The 13,492-nt window shown below is 36.2% G+C and overlaps 1 protein-coding gene across 8 annotated transcripts in view; it reads left to right on the plus strand.

Moving 5' to 3' along the window:
• The window catches only part of DENND1B (DENN domain containing 1B), a 278,187-nt gene that overhangs the window by 213,031 nt on the left and 51,664 nt on the right, over positions 1 to 13,492 (plus strand). For all 8 annotated transcript variants that reach the window (XM_055084008.1, XM_055084009.1, XM_055084007.1 and 5 more), the window contains 2 exons: positions 6,449 to 6,539; positions 13,019 to 13,059. In XM_055084008.1, the coding sequence (XP_054939983.1) occupies positions 6,449 to 6,539; positions 13,019 to 13,059 (132 nt within the window). The remainder of the gene's footprint in view (positions 1 to 6,448; positions 6,540 to 13,018; positions 13,060 to 13,492) is intronic.

A 13,492-nucleotide genomic window follows, 5' to 3' on the forward strand; every position in this document is an offset into this window, starting at 1 on the left:
AGTTTTCCCAGCACCACTTATTGAAGAGGCTGTCTTCTCCACTGTATATTCTTGCCTCCTTTATCAAGGATAAGGTGACCATAAGTGCATGGGTTTATGTCTGGTCTTTCTATCCTGTTCCATTGATCTATATTTCTGTTTTTGTTCCAGTACCTTACTGTCTTGATTACTGTAGCTTTGTAGAATAGTCTGAAGTCAGGCAGCCTGATTCCTTCAGCTCCATTTTTCGTTCTCAAGATTGCTTTGGCTATTCGGGGTCTTTTCCATACAAATTGTGAAATTTTTTGTTCTAGTTCTGTGCAATATGCCAGTGGTAATTTGATAGGGATTGCATTGAATCTGTAAATTGCTTTGGGTAGTAGAGTCATTTTCACAATGTTCAATCTTCCAATCCAAGAACATGGTATATCTGTGCATCTATTTGTATGATCTTTAATTTCTTTAATTTCTTTCATCAGTGTCTTATAGTTTTCTGCATACAAGTCTTTTGTCTTCTTAGGAAGGTTTATTCCTAGGTATTTTATTCTTTTTGTGGCAATGGTAAATGGGAGTATTTCCTTAATTTCTCTTTAGGATTTTTCATCTTTAGTGTATAGCAATATGAAGATTTCTGTTCATTAATTTTGTATCCTGCTACTTTACCAAATTCATTGATTAGCTCTAGTGTAGTTTTCTGGTAGCATCTTTAGGATTCTCTGTGTATAGTATAATGTCATCTTCAAACAGTGACAGCTTTACTTCTTCTTTTCCGATTTGGATTCCTTTTATTTCTTTTTCTTCTCTGATTGCTGTGGGTAAAACTTCCAAAACTATGTTGAATAATAGTGGTGAGAGTGGGCAACCTTGTCTTTTTCCTGATCTTAGAGGAAATGGTTTCCATTTATCACCATTAGGAACTATGTTGGCTGTGGGTTTGTCGTATATGGCCTTTATGATGTTGAAGTAAGTTCCCTCTATGCCTACTTTCTGGAGGGTTTTTATCATAATCGGTGTTCAATTTTGAGAAAAGCTTTTTCTGCATCTTTTGAGATGATCATATGGTTTTTATCCTTCAGTTTGTTAGCATTGTGTATCACATTTATTGATTTGCATATACTGAAGAATCCTTGCATTCCTGGGTAAAATCCCACTTGATTATGGCGTACAATCCTTTTAATGTGCTGTTGGATTCTGTTTGCTAGTCTTTTGTTGAGGATTTTTGTGTCTGTATTCATCAGTGATGTTCGCCTGTAGTTTTTTTTTTGTGACATCTTTGTCTGGTTGTGGTATCAGGGTGACGGTGGCCTTGTAGAATGAGTTTGGTAGTGTCCCTCCCCCTCCTATATTTTGGAAGAGTTTGAGAAGGATAGGTCTTAGCTCTTCTCTAAATGTTTGATGGAATTCACCTGTGAAGCCATCTGGTCCTGGGCTTTTGTTTGTTGGAAGATTTTTAATCACAGTTTCAATTTCAGTGCTTGTGATGGGTCTGTTTATATTTTCTATTTCTTCCTGGTTCAGTTTCGGAAGGTTGTGCTATTCTAAGAATTTGTCCATTTCTTCCAATAAAATTTGTCCATTTTATTGGCGTATAATTGTTTGTATTAATCTCTCATGATCCTTTGTATTTCTGCAGTGTCAGTTGTTACTTCTCCTTTTTCATTTCTAATTCTATTGATTTGAGTCTTCTCCCTTTTTTCTTGATGAGTCTGGCCAATGGTTTATCAATTTTTTTTTATCTCTCAAAGAGCCAGCTTTTAGTTTTATTGATCTTTGCTATTGTTTCCTTCATTTCTTTTTCATTTACTTCTGATCTGATCTTTATGATTTCTTTCCTTCTGCTAACTTTGGGGGTTTATCTTCTCAAAGAACCAGCTTTTAGTTTTATTGATCTTTGCTATCATTTCCTTCATTTCTTTTTCATTTATTTCTGATCCGATCTTTATGACTTCTTTCCTTCTGCTAAGTTTGGGGTTTTTGTTGTTCTTCTTTCTCTAATTGCTTTATATGTAAGGTTAGGTTGTTTATTGAGCTTTGTCTTGTTTCTTGAGGTAGGATTGTATTGCTATGAACTTCCCTCTTAGAACTGCTTCTGCTGCATCCCATAGGTTTTGGGTCATCGTGTTTTCATTGTCATTTGTTTCTAGGTATTCTTTGATTTCCTCTTGATTTCTTCAGTGATCTCTTGGTTATTAAGTATTGTATTGTTTAGCCTCCATGTGTTCGTGTTTTTTATAGTTTTTTTCCTGTAATTGATATCTAGTCTCATAGCGTTGTGGTCGGAAAAGATACTTGATATGATTTCAGTTTTCTTAAACTTACCAAGTCTTGATTTGTGGCCCAAGATATGATCTGTCCTGGAGAATGTTCCATGAGCACTTGAGAAGAAAGTGTATACTGTTGTTTTTGGATGGAGTGTCCTATAAATATCAGTTAAGTCCATCTTGCCTAATGTGTCATTTATAGCTTGTGTTTCCCAGTTTATTTTCATCTTGGATGATCTGTCCGTTGGTGAAAGTGGGGTGTTAAAGTCCCCTACTATGACTGCATTACTGTTGATTTCCCCTTTTATGGCTGTTAGCATTTGCCTTATGCATTGAGGTGCTCCTGTGTTGGATGCATAAATATTTACAATTGTTATATCTTCTTCTTGCATTGATCCCTTGATCATTATGTAGTGTCCTTCTTTGTCTCTTGTAATAGTCTTTATTTTAAAGTCTATTTTGTGTGATATGAGAATTGCTACTCCATCTTATTTTTGATTTCCATTTGCATGGAATATCTTTTTCTATCCCTCGTTTTCAGTCTGTACGTGTCCCTAGGTCTGCAGTGGGTCTCTTGTAGAGAGCATATATACGGGTCTTGTTTTTGTATCCATTTGGCCAGTCCATGTCTTTTGGTTGGAGAATTTAATCCATTTACATTTAAGGTAATTATCGATATGTATGTTCCTATTAGTTTGCATTCCCACCAACAGTGCAAGAGGGTTCCCTTTTCTCCACACCCTCTCCAGCATTTATTGTTTCTAGATTTTTTGATGATGGCCATTCTGACTGGTGTGAGGTGATACCTCATTATGGTTTTGATTTGCATTTCTCTAATGATTAGTGATGTTGAGCATCTTTTCATGTGTTTGTTGGCAATCTGTATGTCTACTTTGGAAGTGTCTATTTAGGTCTTCTCATAGTTTTCTTGTTTGTAGTTGCAGCCTTTTCCACCTAGAGAAGTTCCTTTAGCATTTGTTGTAAAGCTGGTTTGGTGGTGCTGAATTCTTTTAGCTTTAGCTTGTCTGTAAAGTTTTTAATTTCTCCATGGCAATTATTATCTCTTCAAATATTTTCTCAGACCCTTTCTTTTTCTCTTCTTCTTCTGGGACCCATATAATTTTAATGTTGGTGCATTTATTGTTGTCCCAGAGGTCTCTGAGACTGTCCTCAATTCTTTTCTTTCTTTTTTCTTTATTCTGCTGTGCCGTAGTTGTTTCCCTCTTTCTTTTTTCTTTATTCTGCTGTGCCATAGTTATTTCCCCTATTTTATCTTCCAGGTCACTTATCCGTTCTTCTGCCTCAGTTATTCTGCTATTGATTCCTTTTAGAGAAATTTTAATTTCATTTATTGTGTTGTTCTTCACTGTTTGTTTGCTCTTTAGTTCCTCTAGGTCCTTGTTAAATGTTTCTTGTATTTTCAGCATTCTGTTTCCAAGATTTTGGATTATGTTTACAATCATTACTCTGAATTCCTTTTAAGGTAGACTGTCTGTTTTCTCTTCATTTGTTTGGTCTGATGGGTTTTTACCTTGCTTCTTCATCTGCTGCATATTTCTCTGTCTTCTCATTTTGTTTAACTTACTGTGTTTGGGGTCTCCTTTCCACAGGCTGCAGGTTTGTAGTTCCCGTTGTTTTTGATGTCTGCCCCCAGTGGGTGAGGTTGGTTCAGTGGCCTGTGTAGGCTTCCTGGTGAAGGGGACTGGTGCCTGTGTTCTGGTGGGTGGGACTGGATCTTGTCTCTCTAGTGGACAGGGCCACGTCTAGTGGTGTGTTCTGGGGTGTCTGTGAGCTCAGTATGCTTTTAGGCAGCCTCTCTGCTAATGGGTGGGGTTGTGTTCCTGTCTTGCTAGTTGTTTGGCATCAGTGTTCAGCACTGTAGCTTGCTGGTCGTTGAGTGGAGCTGGGTCTTAGCATTGTGACGGAGATCCCTGGGAGAGCTCTCACCGATTGATATTATGTGAAGCCAGGAGGTCTCTGGTGGTCCAATGTCCTGAACTTGGCTCTGCCACCTCAGAGGCTCAGGCCTGACACCAGACAGGAGCACCTAGACCCTGTCAGCCACACAGCTTAGAAAAAAAGGGAGAAGAAAGAAAGAAAGGAAGGGAGGGAGGGAGGGAGGAAGGAAAATAAAATTATTAACATAAACAATAATAATAATTTTTTAAAAAGGAAGACAGCAACCAAACCAATAAATAAATCTACCAGTGATAACAAGCGCTAAAAACTAAACTAAGATAAACATAAATATCAGAAACAAGTCAGTTGCAGACAGCAAAACCCAAGTCTACAGTTGCTCCCAAAGTCCACCGCCTCAATTTGGGATGATTCGTTGTCTATTCAGGTATTCCACAGATGCACGTACATCAAGTTGACTGCGGAGATTTAATCCGCTGCTCCTGAGGCTGCTGGGAGAGATTTCCCTTTCTCTTCTTTGTTAGCACAGCTCCTGGGGTTCAGCTTTGGATTTGGCCCTGCCTCTGCATGTAGGTCACCTTCAGGCATCTTTAGGGAGGTGTGAGGTCTTCTTCCAGCGTTCAGTAGGTGTTCTGTAGGAGTTGTTCCACATGTAGACATATTTTGATGTATTTGTGGGGTGGAAGGTGATCTCCACATCTTACTCCTCCACCATCTTGAAGGTCCCCCCAGGACCGTATCCTTTTGGACTATGTTTGTTTAAACCCATTTTACCAGCTTTTTGGTTAAAACCATTCTATGGTAATAAAGTAGTTAATCCACATTTTGAATAGGAATCTTTTCATTCATTTGCCATTCTTCATTAATTTGGGTCTGTAAGACATTTCTGTCTCAGAATCTTACAACTGATGTGACTTCCTGCTGTTCCTGATCTTCACCTTGCTGCCTGGGAACAGCACTGCCCTCACCACTCCCCTTAGTTGCTTTGTCCACTAACCATTTAACCAGAAAACTAGGGCAGACTGTGAGAATTTTTAAAAAATTCTTATTTTAACTAATATAAGCTACCTTATTTTAACCAAACTTTAAATTTCTAGGGTGAAAATATTGTGGCCAGGATTAATTAATTCCAGAATGAAAATGAACATTTTATGTTAATCCCCAGATCTTCACGTCTGCTCTTCAAGCATCATTTCAGTCTTTCTTGTGTTATCTTTTGCCTCTCATGCAATGGAGCCTTAAAGATACTTCACCGTCCTTATGAGTGGAGAAACCTCAAAACATTTATAATATTTTTCATAGTGTAAGTGATACAAGTGTCAGATGCCACAGATTAACAATATAAAACTAACCAAGTGCCAGTAGTACATGTGCGTGTAAAACATATCACTGGTTTATGCCTGGGATTGGTCAGCAAAATAATCACCTAAGGATATTTTTCAAAACCCCAAGATTCTGCTATGCTGTGTATGTAGGAACAGGAGAGAGATGGGGCAAAACAGGTGGGGGACGATACGCTCCAGGTACTGTGTTTTGAAAAGGATCTCCAGGTGCTCTTGGTAGCGTCTATTTCCCACCCCAATCTCTTCTTTCAGAATGCTGAAAAATACTGCTGAAAACAGCCTCATGCACGTCAAGTCAGCAGGCGTGTACCTGAACGATGTTCATGTTCATAGCCGTGGTTCTGATCATTCAGTCAATACGCATGCCAGGAATTGTGAAAGTTATATTTATTTTGTTGTTAAATGGTTAGAATTATCTGGTGCTCTGCTATGCTTTAGAACATAACAGTTTAGATAAGTGTTTTATTTTACTGGATGAAGTTAATATTAACCTCAAAAATAGTAACGTCTAACATTTCTTGCATGCTTACTGCGTCAGAGGCCGTGCTAATAAGTCTGTGTTAATTTAATGTTTGCAGCAATGCCATGAGGCAGATACTGAGAAAACTGAGGCCTGGGGGGAGGACATAGCCTCACGGGCCAAGGCTCGCCTGGCAGCAGCCTCATGCAGACCCTCACAGAGGCTGTGACCTTTACTGCCACACTGTTTTATTTCTCGTTAATGAAGTTAGTCTGTGCCGTACATTTGTCATTTAACTAACAAGCTGCTGTTTACGGAGTACCTGCTATTTCAGTGGTTTGAGAATTTTCTTGTCATGTATCTGTATGTGTGTACACACATATGTATGTAATTTATATGAGTGTCTGCTATTCATATTTTTGTTGTAAGTAAAAATTAAATCTTTGAAGTAAATGAAAATTAACATTTTTGACACTTTTTAATTTCAGTTTATCGATGGTCGACTGGCAAAACTAAATGCAGGAAAGGGTTTCTCTGATGTATTTGAAGAAGAGATCACTTCAGGTGGCTTTTGTGGAGGTAAAGACTAGTTCCAGTGAGATTATCCATTTGCTGAATAACAATTATCTTGATATTTGCGCTTGTGTCTCATATAATCTGCTTCATAAACAACTGTTTTCTCCTAAATATCTTATATCTTAGATACATTTTTTCATCTTATAAGAACGATAGTATTAAGTTACTTTGCCTGGTGTGTTATTCAAGGCATAAAGGTGGTCTCATGAGTTGGTAGTGGTTTGCTTGGATAGTCTCTTAATATTACTGGAGATGAATATCATAGAAATGCAATTAGTTTGTATTTTCCAGCCTCCTGACTAGTTTTCTCCACTAGAAAACTATTAGTGATATCTACTACTAAGAATTAAAGAACTGAGATTATTGTTGGTATAGTAGATTTTAATGTAGTCCAGAAAGAAAGGTTTGAACACCACAGCTGCTTCTGTAGTAAGAGTGTCATTGTAGAAGTCTACCTTTTTTTGCTTTGCAGACCCTGCAGCGTTAGGAGCAGACTTTTCAGTTTACTGTCCCATGTTCTTACACTTGTCACTGTAATAAGTGCTCACTTAAAGCAGTGGAAGGAGGCGTCTTATTTTGTATGTGTGGCACACAGTTAGGTGATACCCCGTTTTTATTTAATATAATTAACTGTAATATAATTGAGCAATTAGATTGTTTGAAATGTAAATAATTCAGACAGTGTTACAGTACTTAGGAAATTAATGACTTAGGGACTGGTACTCTGTACATGATGTTCCAGTATGCAGTCCTGATTGTGGCAGAGAATTTTGCGTGAGACCTTGAAATGTCCTCTTCATTCTCTCAGCCAGTATGTGCTGAGTGTTTCCAGTGTGCCAGGTGCTGCTCTAGGTTTGGGATGGACTAAACAGACAATCCCTGGTGTGTTCGTTTTCACCTGGTGTGATAAGTAGTTTTCCACTCATATGTAGGTTTAATTTAGGAAAAAAAAACCTTTAGTCTGTGTGTGAATAAATAGTTGCTAGCATTGAGAAATAAAATGTGAAAAGACAAAGAGTAATAAGTCCTCATCTACAAGTTTCCCCAAACTTAATTTTAATCTTGAATAAGATTTATTTCTGCACTGCAGAAATCTGAAAACCATTGAGATCATTTGTTCGTTACAAGAGGTGCAGATGAACTGAGCAGTTATGGACCTTCCTCTGATGTAAGCATAGCATTTCACTGAAAGCTTTCAGCTTTGGGAAAAACTTAGTTTCCCTGACTCAGCAAGTGAGCTGAGTGTGGAATCCTTCAGCTCCTTGCTCTCCTCAGCTTATGGATAAAAATTTAGCTTCAATGGAACTTTTGTGTTAAAATAAGGCTTTTTTACTTCTCAACTCAGACAAGCAAACTACTGTCAGCTCATGGACGAATTGCTTGAGGCGCCTACTCAGCATTTACATACCTGCCGTCTCATTATCGCTGTGACCCGTGGGGCTAGCATCTTACATGGGATTGAGGATGACATCGTGTGACAGTAATGGGGTGGAACTGTGATCCTTTTGTGTAGTGAAATTCTGTAGTCTTCATTGGTCCGCAGACCTCTGTAACAGAGTAGAGGGTAGATGGCTTTTCTGGTGGGAGGAGGGTCACCAAATTTTTTCACGAAAGGTCCTGCTGTTTAAAAAAGAAAAGAATATTTATCACCAGTTAGCATCTGATTTAGAGACTGCTGCATTTTCAGTACAACTTAATGCCAACCACTTTGTTGTTCCTGCTTAAAATGAAAAAGGTTTTGAACTCTTATTTTACTTTAAGGAGCCAATACTGATCCAAAAGGAAAGCATCATTTAACAAGTATTAATTTCAGTAGGTACAGCAAGAAAGTACATTAGAAAATGATGCCTGGCTGTCAAGTGTTATTCTTTTAATTATTATATTTTAGGTTATTATCTTAGAGATGCATAGAGATTCTTCTTAGAAGAAAATAAAGCAAAATCATTAGAATTTGAAATAAAAAGATGAATAATCTTTTAAAAATTAGCATTGTTCTTACTAATGAGATATATGTGTATGTATAGTTCCAGAAATAGTTCCTAGAAGTCTGCTCCAAACATTTGTCATCTAGACTACATTTGTGAGAAAGAATAGGTCTGAGATACCGAACTGGTGTTCAAAAAGTAAACTGTTATAATTTTCTCGTTTCTCTCATAGTTACAGTAAAAATTACGATAAATGTTCATACTTATTGAATGTTAGCATGTGGTAGAAGCTCTTGTAAGAGCTCTCCAAGCATTATCTCAACGCTCACAGCACCCTGTGAGGGACTTTGAGTGGGTTGTTTTTTGTTTCTGTTTTTTTTTGGTGTAGCCTTATTTTTATGAGGGTACCCACCTCGATAATTTGCCCAAGGTCACATGTGACTGCCTGGCTTCAGAGCTCCTGTTTTGATAACTGTGATCTATTGCCTTCTTATGATAAGAGATCTTCTCAATTAGAAGACCTTCAGTAAACAAGAGCAGTACTCAAGCCTTCTCTGCTCTGATGGATAAAAGCAAAATTCCTGTCTCTTTTGAATATCCTTTGAAGATGTTTTAATATATACAACCTTCAGAAAGATCACTGTGGGAGAAATCAACATTCACTGAAGCTAAAGAAAAAAATCATATGTTCCTTTAAGCAAATATAGGATATTTTAGACAAGCATCTCATTTCTCCTCTTTCTATTGCATTACAGTGGCAGTTTATATACTATTTTTGTTGCTAATATGCATGGCTATGATAAAATGAATATGAGTATAGTGGAGCTGTGTAATTACTGTGGCTATTGTGCAGCACATCACATGTAGAACACCTAGATTCACGTTGGGTCTAGAACCGTGGTTAACAGCTGTGAATGGGTGTGGATTTTCCAAAACGCTTCTCCGTCCTGTGAGTCCCTGTGGTCAGAGCTGTGAAGGAAATCCGTGTTACTTCTGATCCCTTTCATGGGAGACTTGTAGGACATTCAGCCTTATCTTAAGAGGAGAGTAAAAAGAATATCAGAAAATGTGTAGAGGGGAGAATATCATAGAGGTTAAAAGGTCATCAAAGAGACCACAAATAGGACAGAGGGTGCAATGAAACACAAATATCCATCTGTGAAAAAGCAACTGAGGAATATGGAGTAGTTAAGAACATGTTTTTTTTCCCCCATAATTTTTAAAAATTGAGTTACAATGTTATATCCGTTTCAGGTATATAACATAGTGATTTGGTATTTTTCTAGATTATGCTCCATTTAAAGTTATTATTAGATATTGGCTGTATATTATACTGTGCTGTACATTACATCCTAGTATTTTGTTTATTTTACAATGTACCTAGTAGTTTGTACCTCTATTTTTTTATCATTTAATATAAGACTAGTTATTAAAAATCCACATCGAGTTTTCTGAACTTTAAATTTTCAGATTGATTTTGTATAGAAGTGTGTGGTTACTCTCCATTAATAGCATTGGTTTCTTCATTAGTTTCCCAGCATAATCTGATCAGTCTTGTATTTATTTAATCCTATTTCTTTTTTTATTGGCTGATTACCAAAGAAATTTGAAGGGGTGGTAGGTAATCATTAGTTTTAGTGGCATTTTTCTGGCCTCAGTGAACAATTTAGACCAACTTATATTTTTTGATAAGTGACTGCAGGTCACTGGAATTTAAGCAAATATATTTGAAGAGAAAGTCTTTGCACAAGTGAGAAAGATATTTTGTCTTTGAACGTGAGAAAATCATTTGTTTGATTAACAAGTACAATGTTAAGAATTTCCTCAATAATGCTTATTATTTCCATAATCCAGTTACTTTAAAAGAAAGACTGAGGGTTGGTTTTTTTTTTGGCATTTAGATTTATTTTTTGAGAAGAAGAAGAGCCTTTTTTAAAAAACACACATTATCAGAGAATAATGTGCTTGTCTCATAAATTTTGTGGAAATAGGAGCCTTCAGACTTAAAAGCAGTAGAGTTGAAAGAGACAATTAGCCATTAAAAATTTTTTTACCAGGAATCTACCTAAATTGTACTACATGTTTTCCTATTATCTTAAGCTGTTTACTTAGGGACTTCCTGTTTGTCCCTATACCACATGATTCCTCATTATTATTACGGGTGGTTCTTACTATCAGCTGTTTCTCCTCTAGGTATCAGCTTTGAGCAGCCCCCTTTCCTTTCTAATCGCTTGGAAGTCATACAGAGGAAATCTCTATATAACTTAACTCTTCTCATATGTTATTTATCCTTCAATCTTAAAAGTTGAAGGACTAATGAACCAAGAATTAAAATACCTAGATTCTTATTCTTTCTCAATTGCGATCTTTGTGAACTTTGGCAGATAGTCACCTCAGAACCTCAGTTTCCTCATTTGGCAAGTTATTTGTCAGAATAACTAAGTTGATGGTGTGCTGTCACATGCTACACGTTGCAGCAGCCAGGTTACAGACCTGGTCCCAGTGGCATGGTTCACAAGGGCCGAGTGGCCTGACCCACAGACCCACTGGACTGCAAAGCCCACTTCCTTCCCATCCAGCTGCTCTGCCTGTGGCACCACCTGCTTGGCCTACTTTACAGTAGAAAGATGCAACTCAAGTAATATAACGCAGACAAAAACATTTTGCAACCTGTAAAGAGCTGAATACGTATGAGCTATTTTTATTCCTCACAACTTTCTCCAAGAACTGACCTTTCTGTAACTGCTCTGAAGTTTTATGACAGTTACTTTCTTTGTGGTTCAGAGGTTTAAAAAATATGTTTTCTGGAATGACAAGTCTTCCAGAATGCTGAATAGTTATCATATAGTAGTTGGTGTTTCTCTTTCCACTTTCTTAAATTCATTTTGGGGGATGAATTAAAACACTTTCCAGAATACTATGAGTAATAACCAAGTTTTAAATATGTGATTTCCACACAACCATTTTTAGTAGAGAAGTAAAAAGTATATGAATAATCTGTATAAAGACATACTGTTTATTTTTTGTTAATAAAATCTCCTTGAGAAGTAAATTATAGAATAACTTGGATTTTTTTCATCATTTTACAAGGGAAATAAAAATTAAAAAATTTTGGTCAGGCTGTATACTATCTGAAACTCATGCCCTTTAAGCAATGCGTAGGCTATTTTAGGTAGATACATTTTGCTATAGTCATTTCATAAGATTAGAAAAATATTGTTTTCCTTGTATTTCTTCTTCCAGAAAAGGTACAGTGTAGTGCTGAGTAGTAAGAGATGTTTTTCAGAATAGGGGCTGTTTCTTGATATTTCTTTGAAATTAGGGAGAGATTTTTAAGTATATGAGTGAATCCAGAGCTGGAAATGTTTTGCCTGATGTTGATTAGGGGTGCAAAGGTAACAAACAGCTAGAAAGAAGTTCTTGGGCTAAGGATCATTCTGCCTCTGTGTTATAGCAGCAAGGTGACGCATTTGTTAAAAAGCCACAGCTACACACGGGAGGAGAACACAATCTACTTTAGGGATCCTTTGTACTGGGTAGTCAGTCTCTGAGTAACCTTTGTTTATTTCTTGTGGGAGTATTTAAGCATTTAAACAACCAGGAAGGTAGATGAAATCTAACTAAAGTCAGCTGATATAAAACAGTACTTTAATTGTGTGGCTTTCATTTTTGCCTTCTTATATCATCTTATTGATTAAATTAATTATCATATTTGGAGCCAAATATATGATTACTAGTTTTACGAGGACTGGTTGTGTCAGCATTTGAACTTTCTGATAACCATGAGGAGATACTACCATATTTCCTTGGGTAGTATCTTTCAGATTTGGATTTACAACTAGAGAATATTTTCAGAACATTACTACAGGTTAATTGCATCAAAGTAAAATTTTCTATCAATTAATACTAATGTCTAACAACTACAGAGGAATCTTTTTGGTCCTCAAGGATCTTTGCATTTCTAAATTTCCTTCTAGTTTTTTCCTTTCCTTGTGCACGTTTTTTATTTAAACATCTTTATTGGAGTATAATTGCTTTACAATGGTGTGTTAGTTTCTGCTTTATAACAAAGTGAATCAGTTATACATATACATATGTTCCCATATCTCTTCCCTCTTGCGTCTCCCTCCCTCCCACTCCTTATACACTTTAAATATTGTTTTAAATGAACCTAATTGTATAAAAGAGCCCAACTTTTACAAAACAACATAGACATAAATATTAAAAAATCAGTTTAAAAGATGTAGGAATTTTGGATTTCGAAAGAGAGGTTATTTTTTCCCTCTGAAAGTAGTGTTAAAATGAAAGAAGATAGACTACCTTAACATGTTATCTTCGTATATGAGTAAAGAAAAAGTAGTCTTAAAAATGCTAGTTACTATTTTCCTAAGAATTAGAGCATTTATTAGTTCTTATGGTGAATTGCTTCTCTTACAATATTGCAGATAAATAAAATTTGCCAACTAAAATCCTGGAAATACTAGTTCTTGATGAATTTTGGTTTATGGATTTATTTTTGATCAGATATTCCTGACGTCTTATTTTTATATATTTCAGGGAACTCGAGGTCATATCAGCAATGGGTGCATACAGTCAAGGTAATAATAAACCATCACAGTTTCTTTTTTTTTTTCACTCTGACATATATGGGAAAATGTTCAGTTCAAGTATACTGTTTATGTTTATGCTGTTTATTGGCAATAGTCGAAATGTTTCTATGTTTTCTCACACTTTAAATATTTTTATTTTATGCTTATGGTTTGTTGCTACTTATAAAGAAAATTTTAAAATAGAAAGCTTTTGTCTTTCCGTTTTCAAAATAAATGGCTTGATTTGAAAAACAAGATATTACTGTCACCTTATAATATATTCCAGAAGGAGGAGTTAGGCAGAGTGGTAGGATTTGATGGGAGTTTTATTATTTCTGGTAATGTGCTTTTGTTAATATGATTATTTAAAATATAAAACTCTCTGTCACAGATTGAGACTTTATTACCAAACAGAGGAACAGATGATTGTATTTCTTTTTTA

Source organism: Physeter macrocephalus, chromosome 4 (genome assembly GCF_002837175.3).
Source record: "Physeter macrocephalus isolate SW-GA chromosome 4, ASM283717v5, whole genome shotgun sequence".
NCBI lineage: Eukaryota > Metazoa > Chordata > Mammalia > Artiodactyla > Physeteridae > Physeter > Physeter macrocephalus.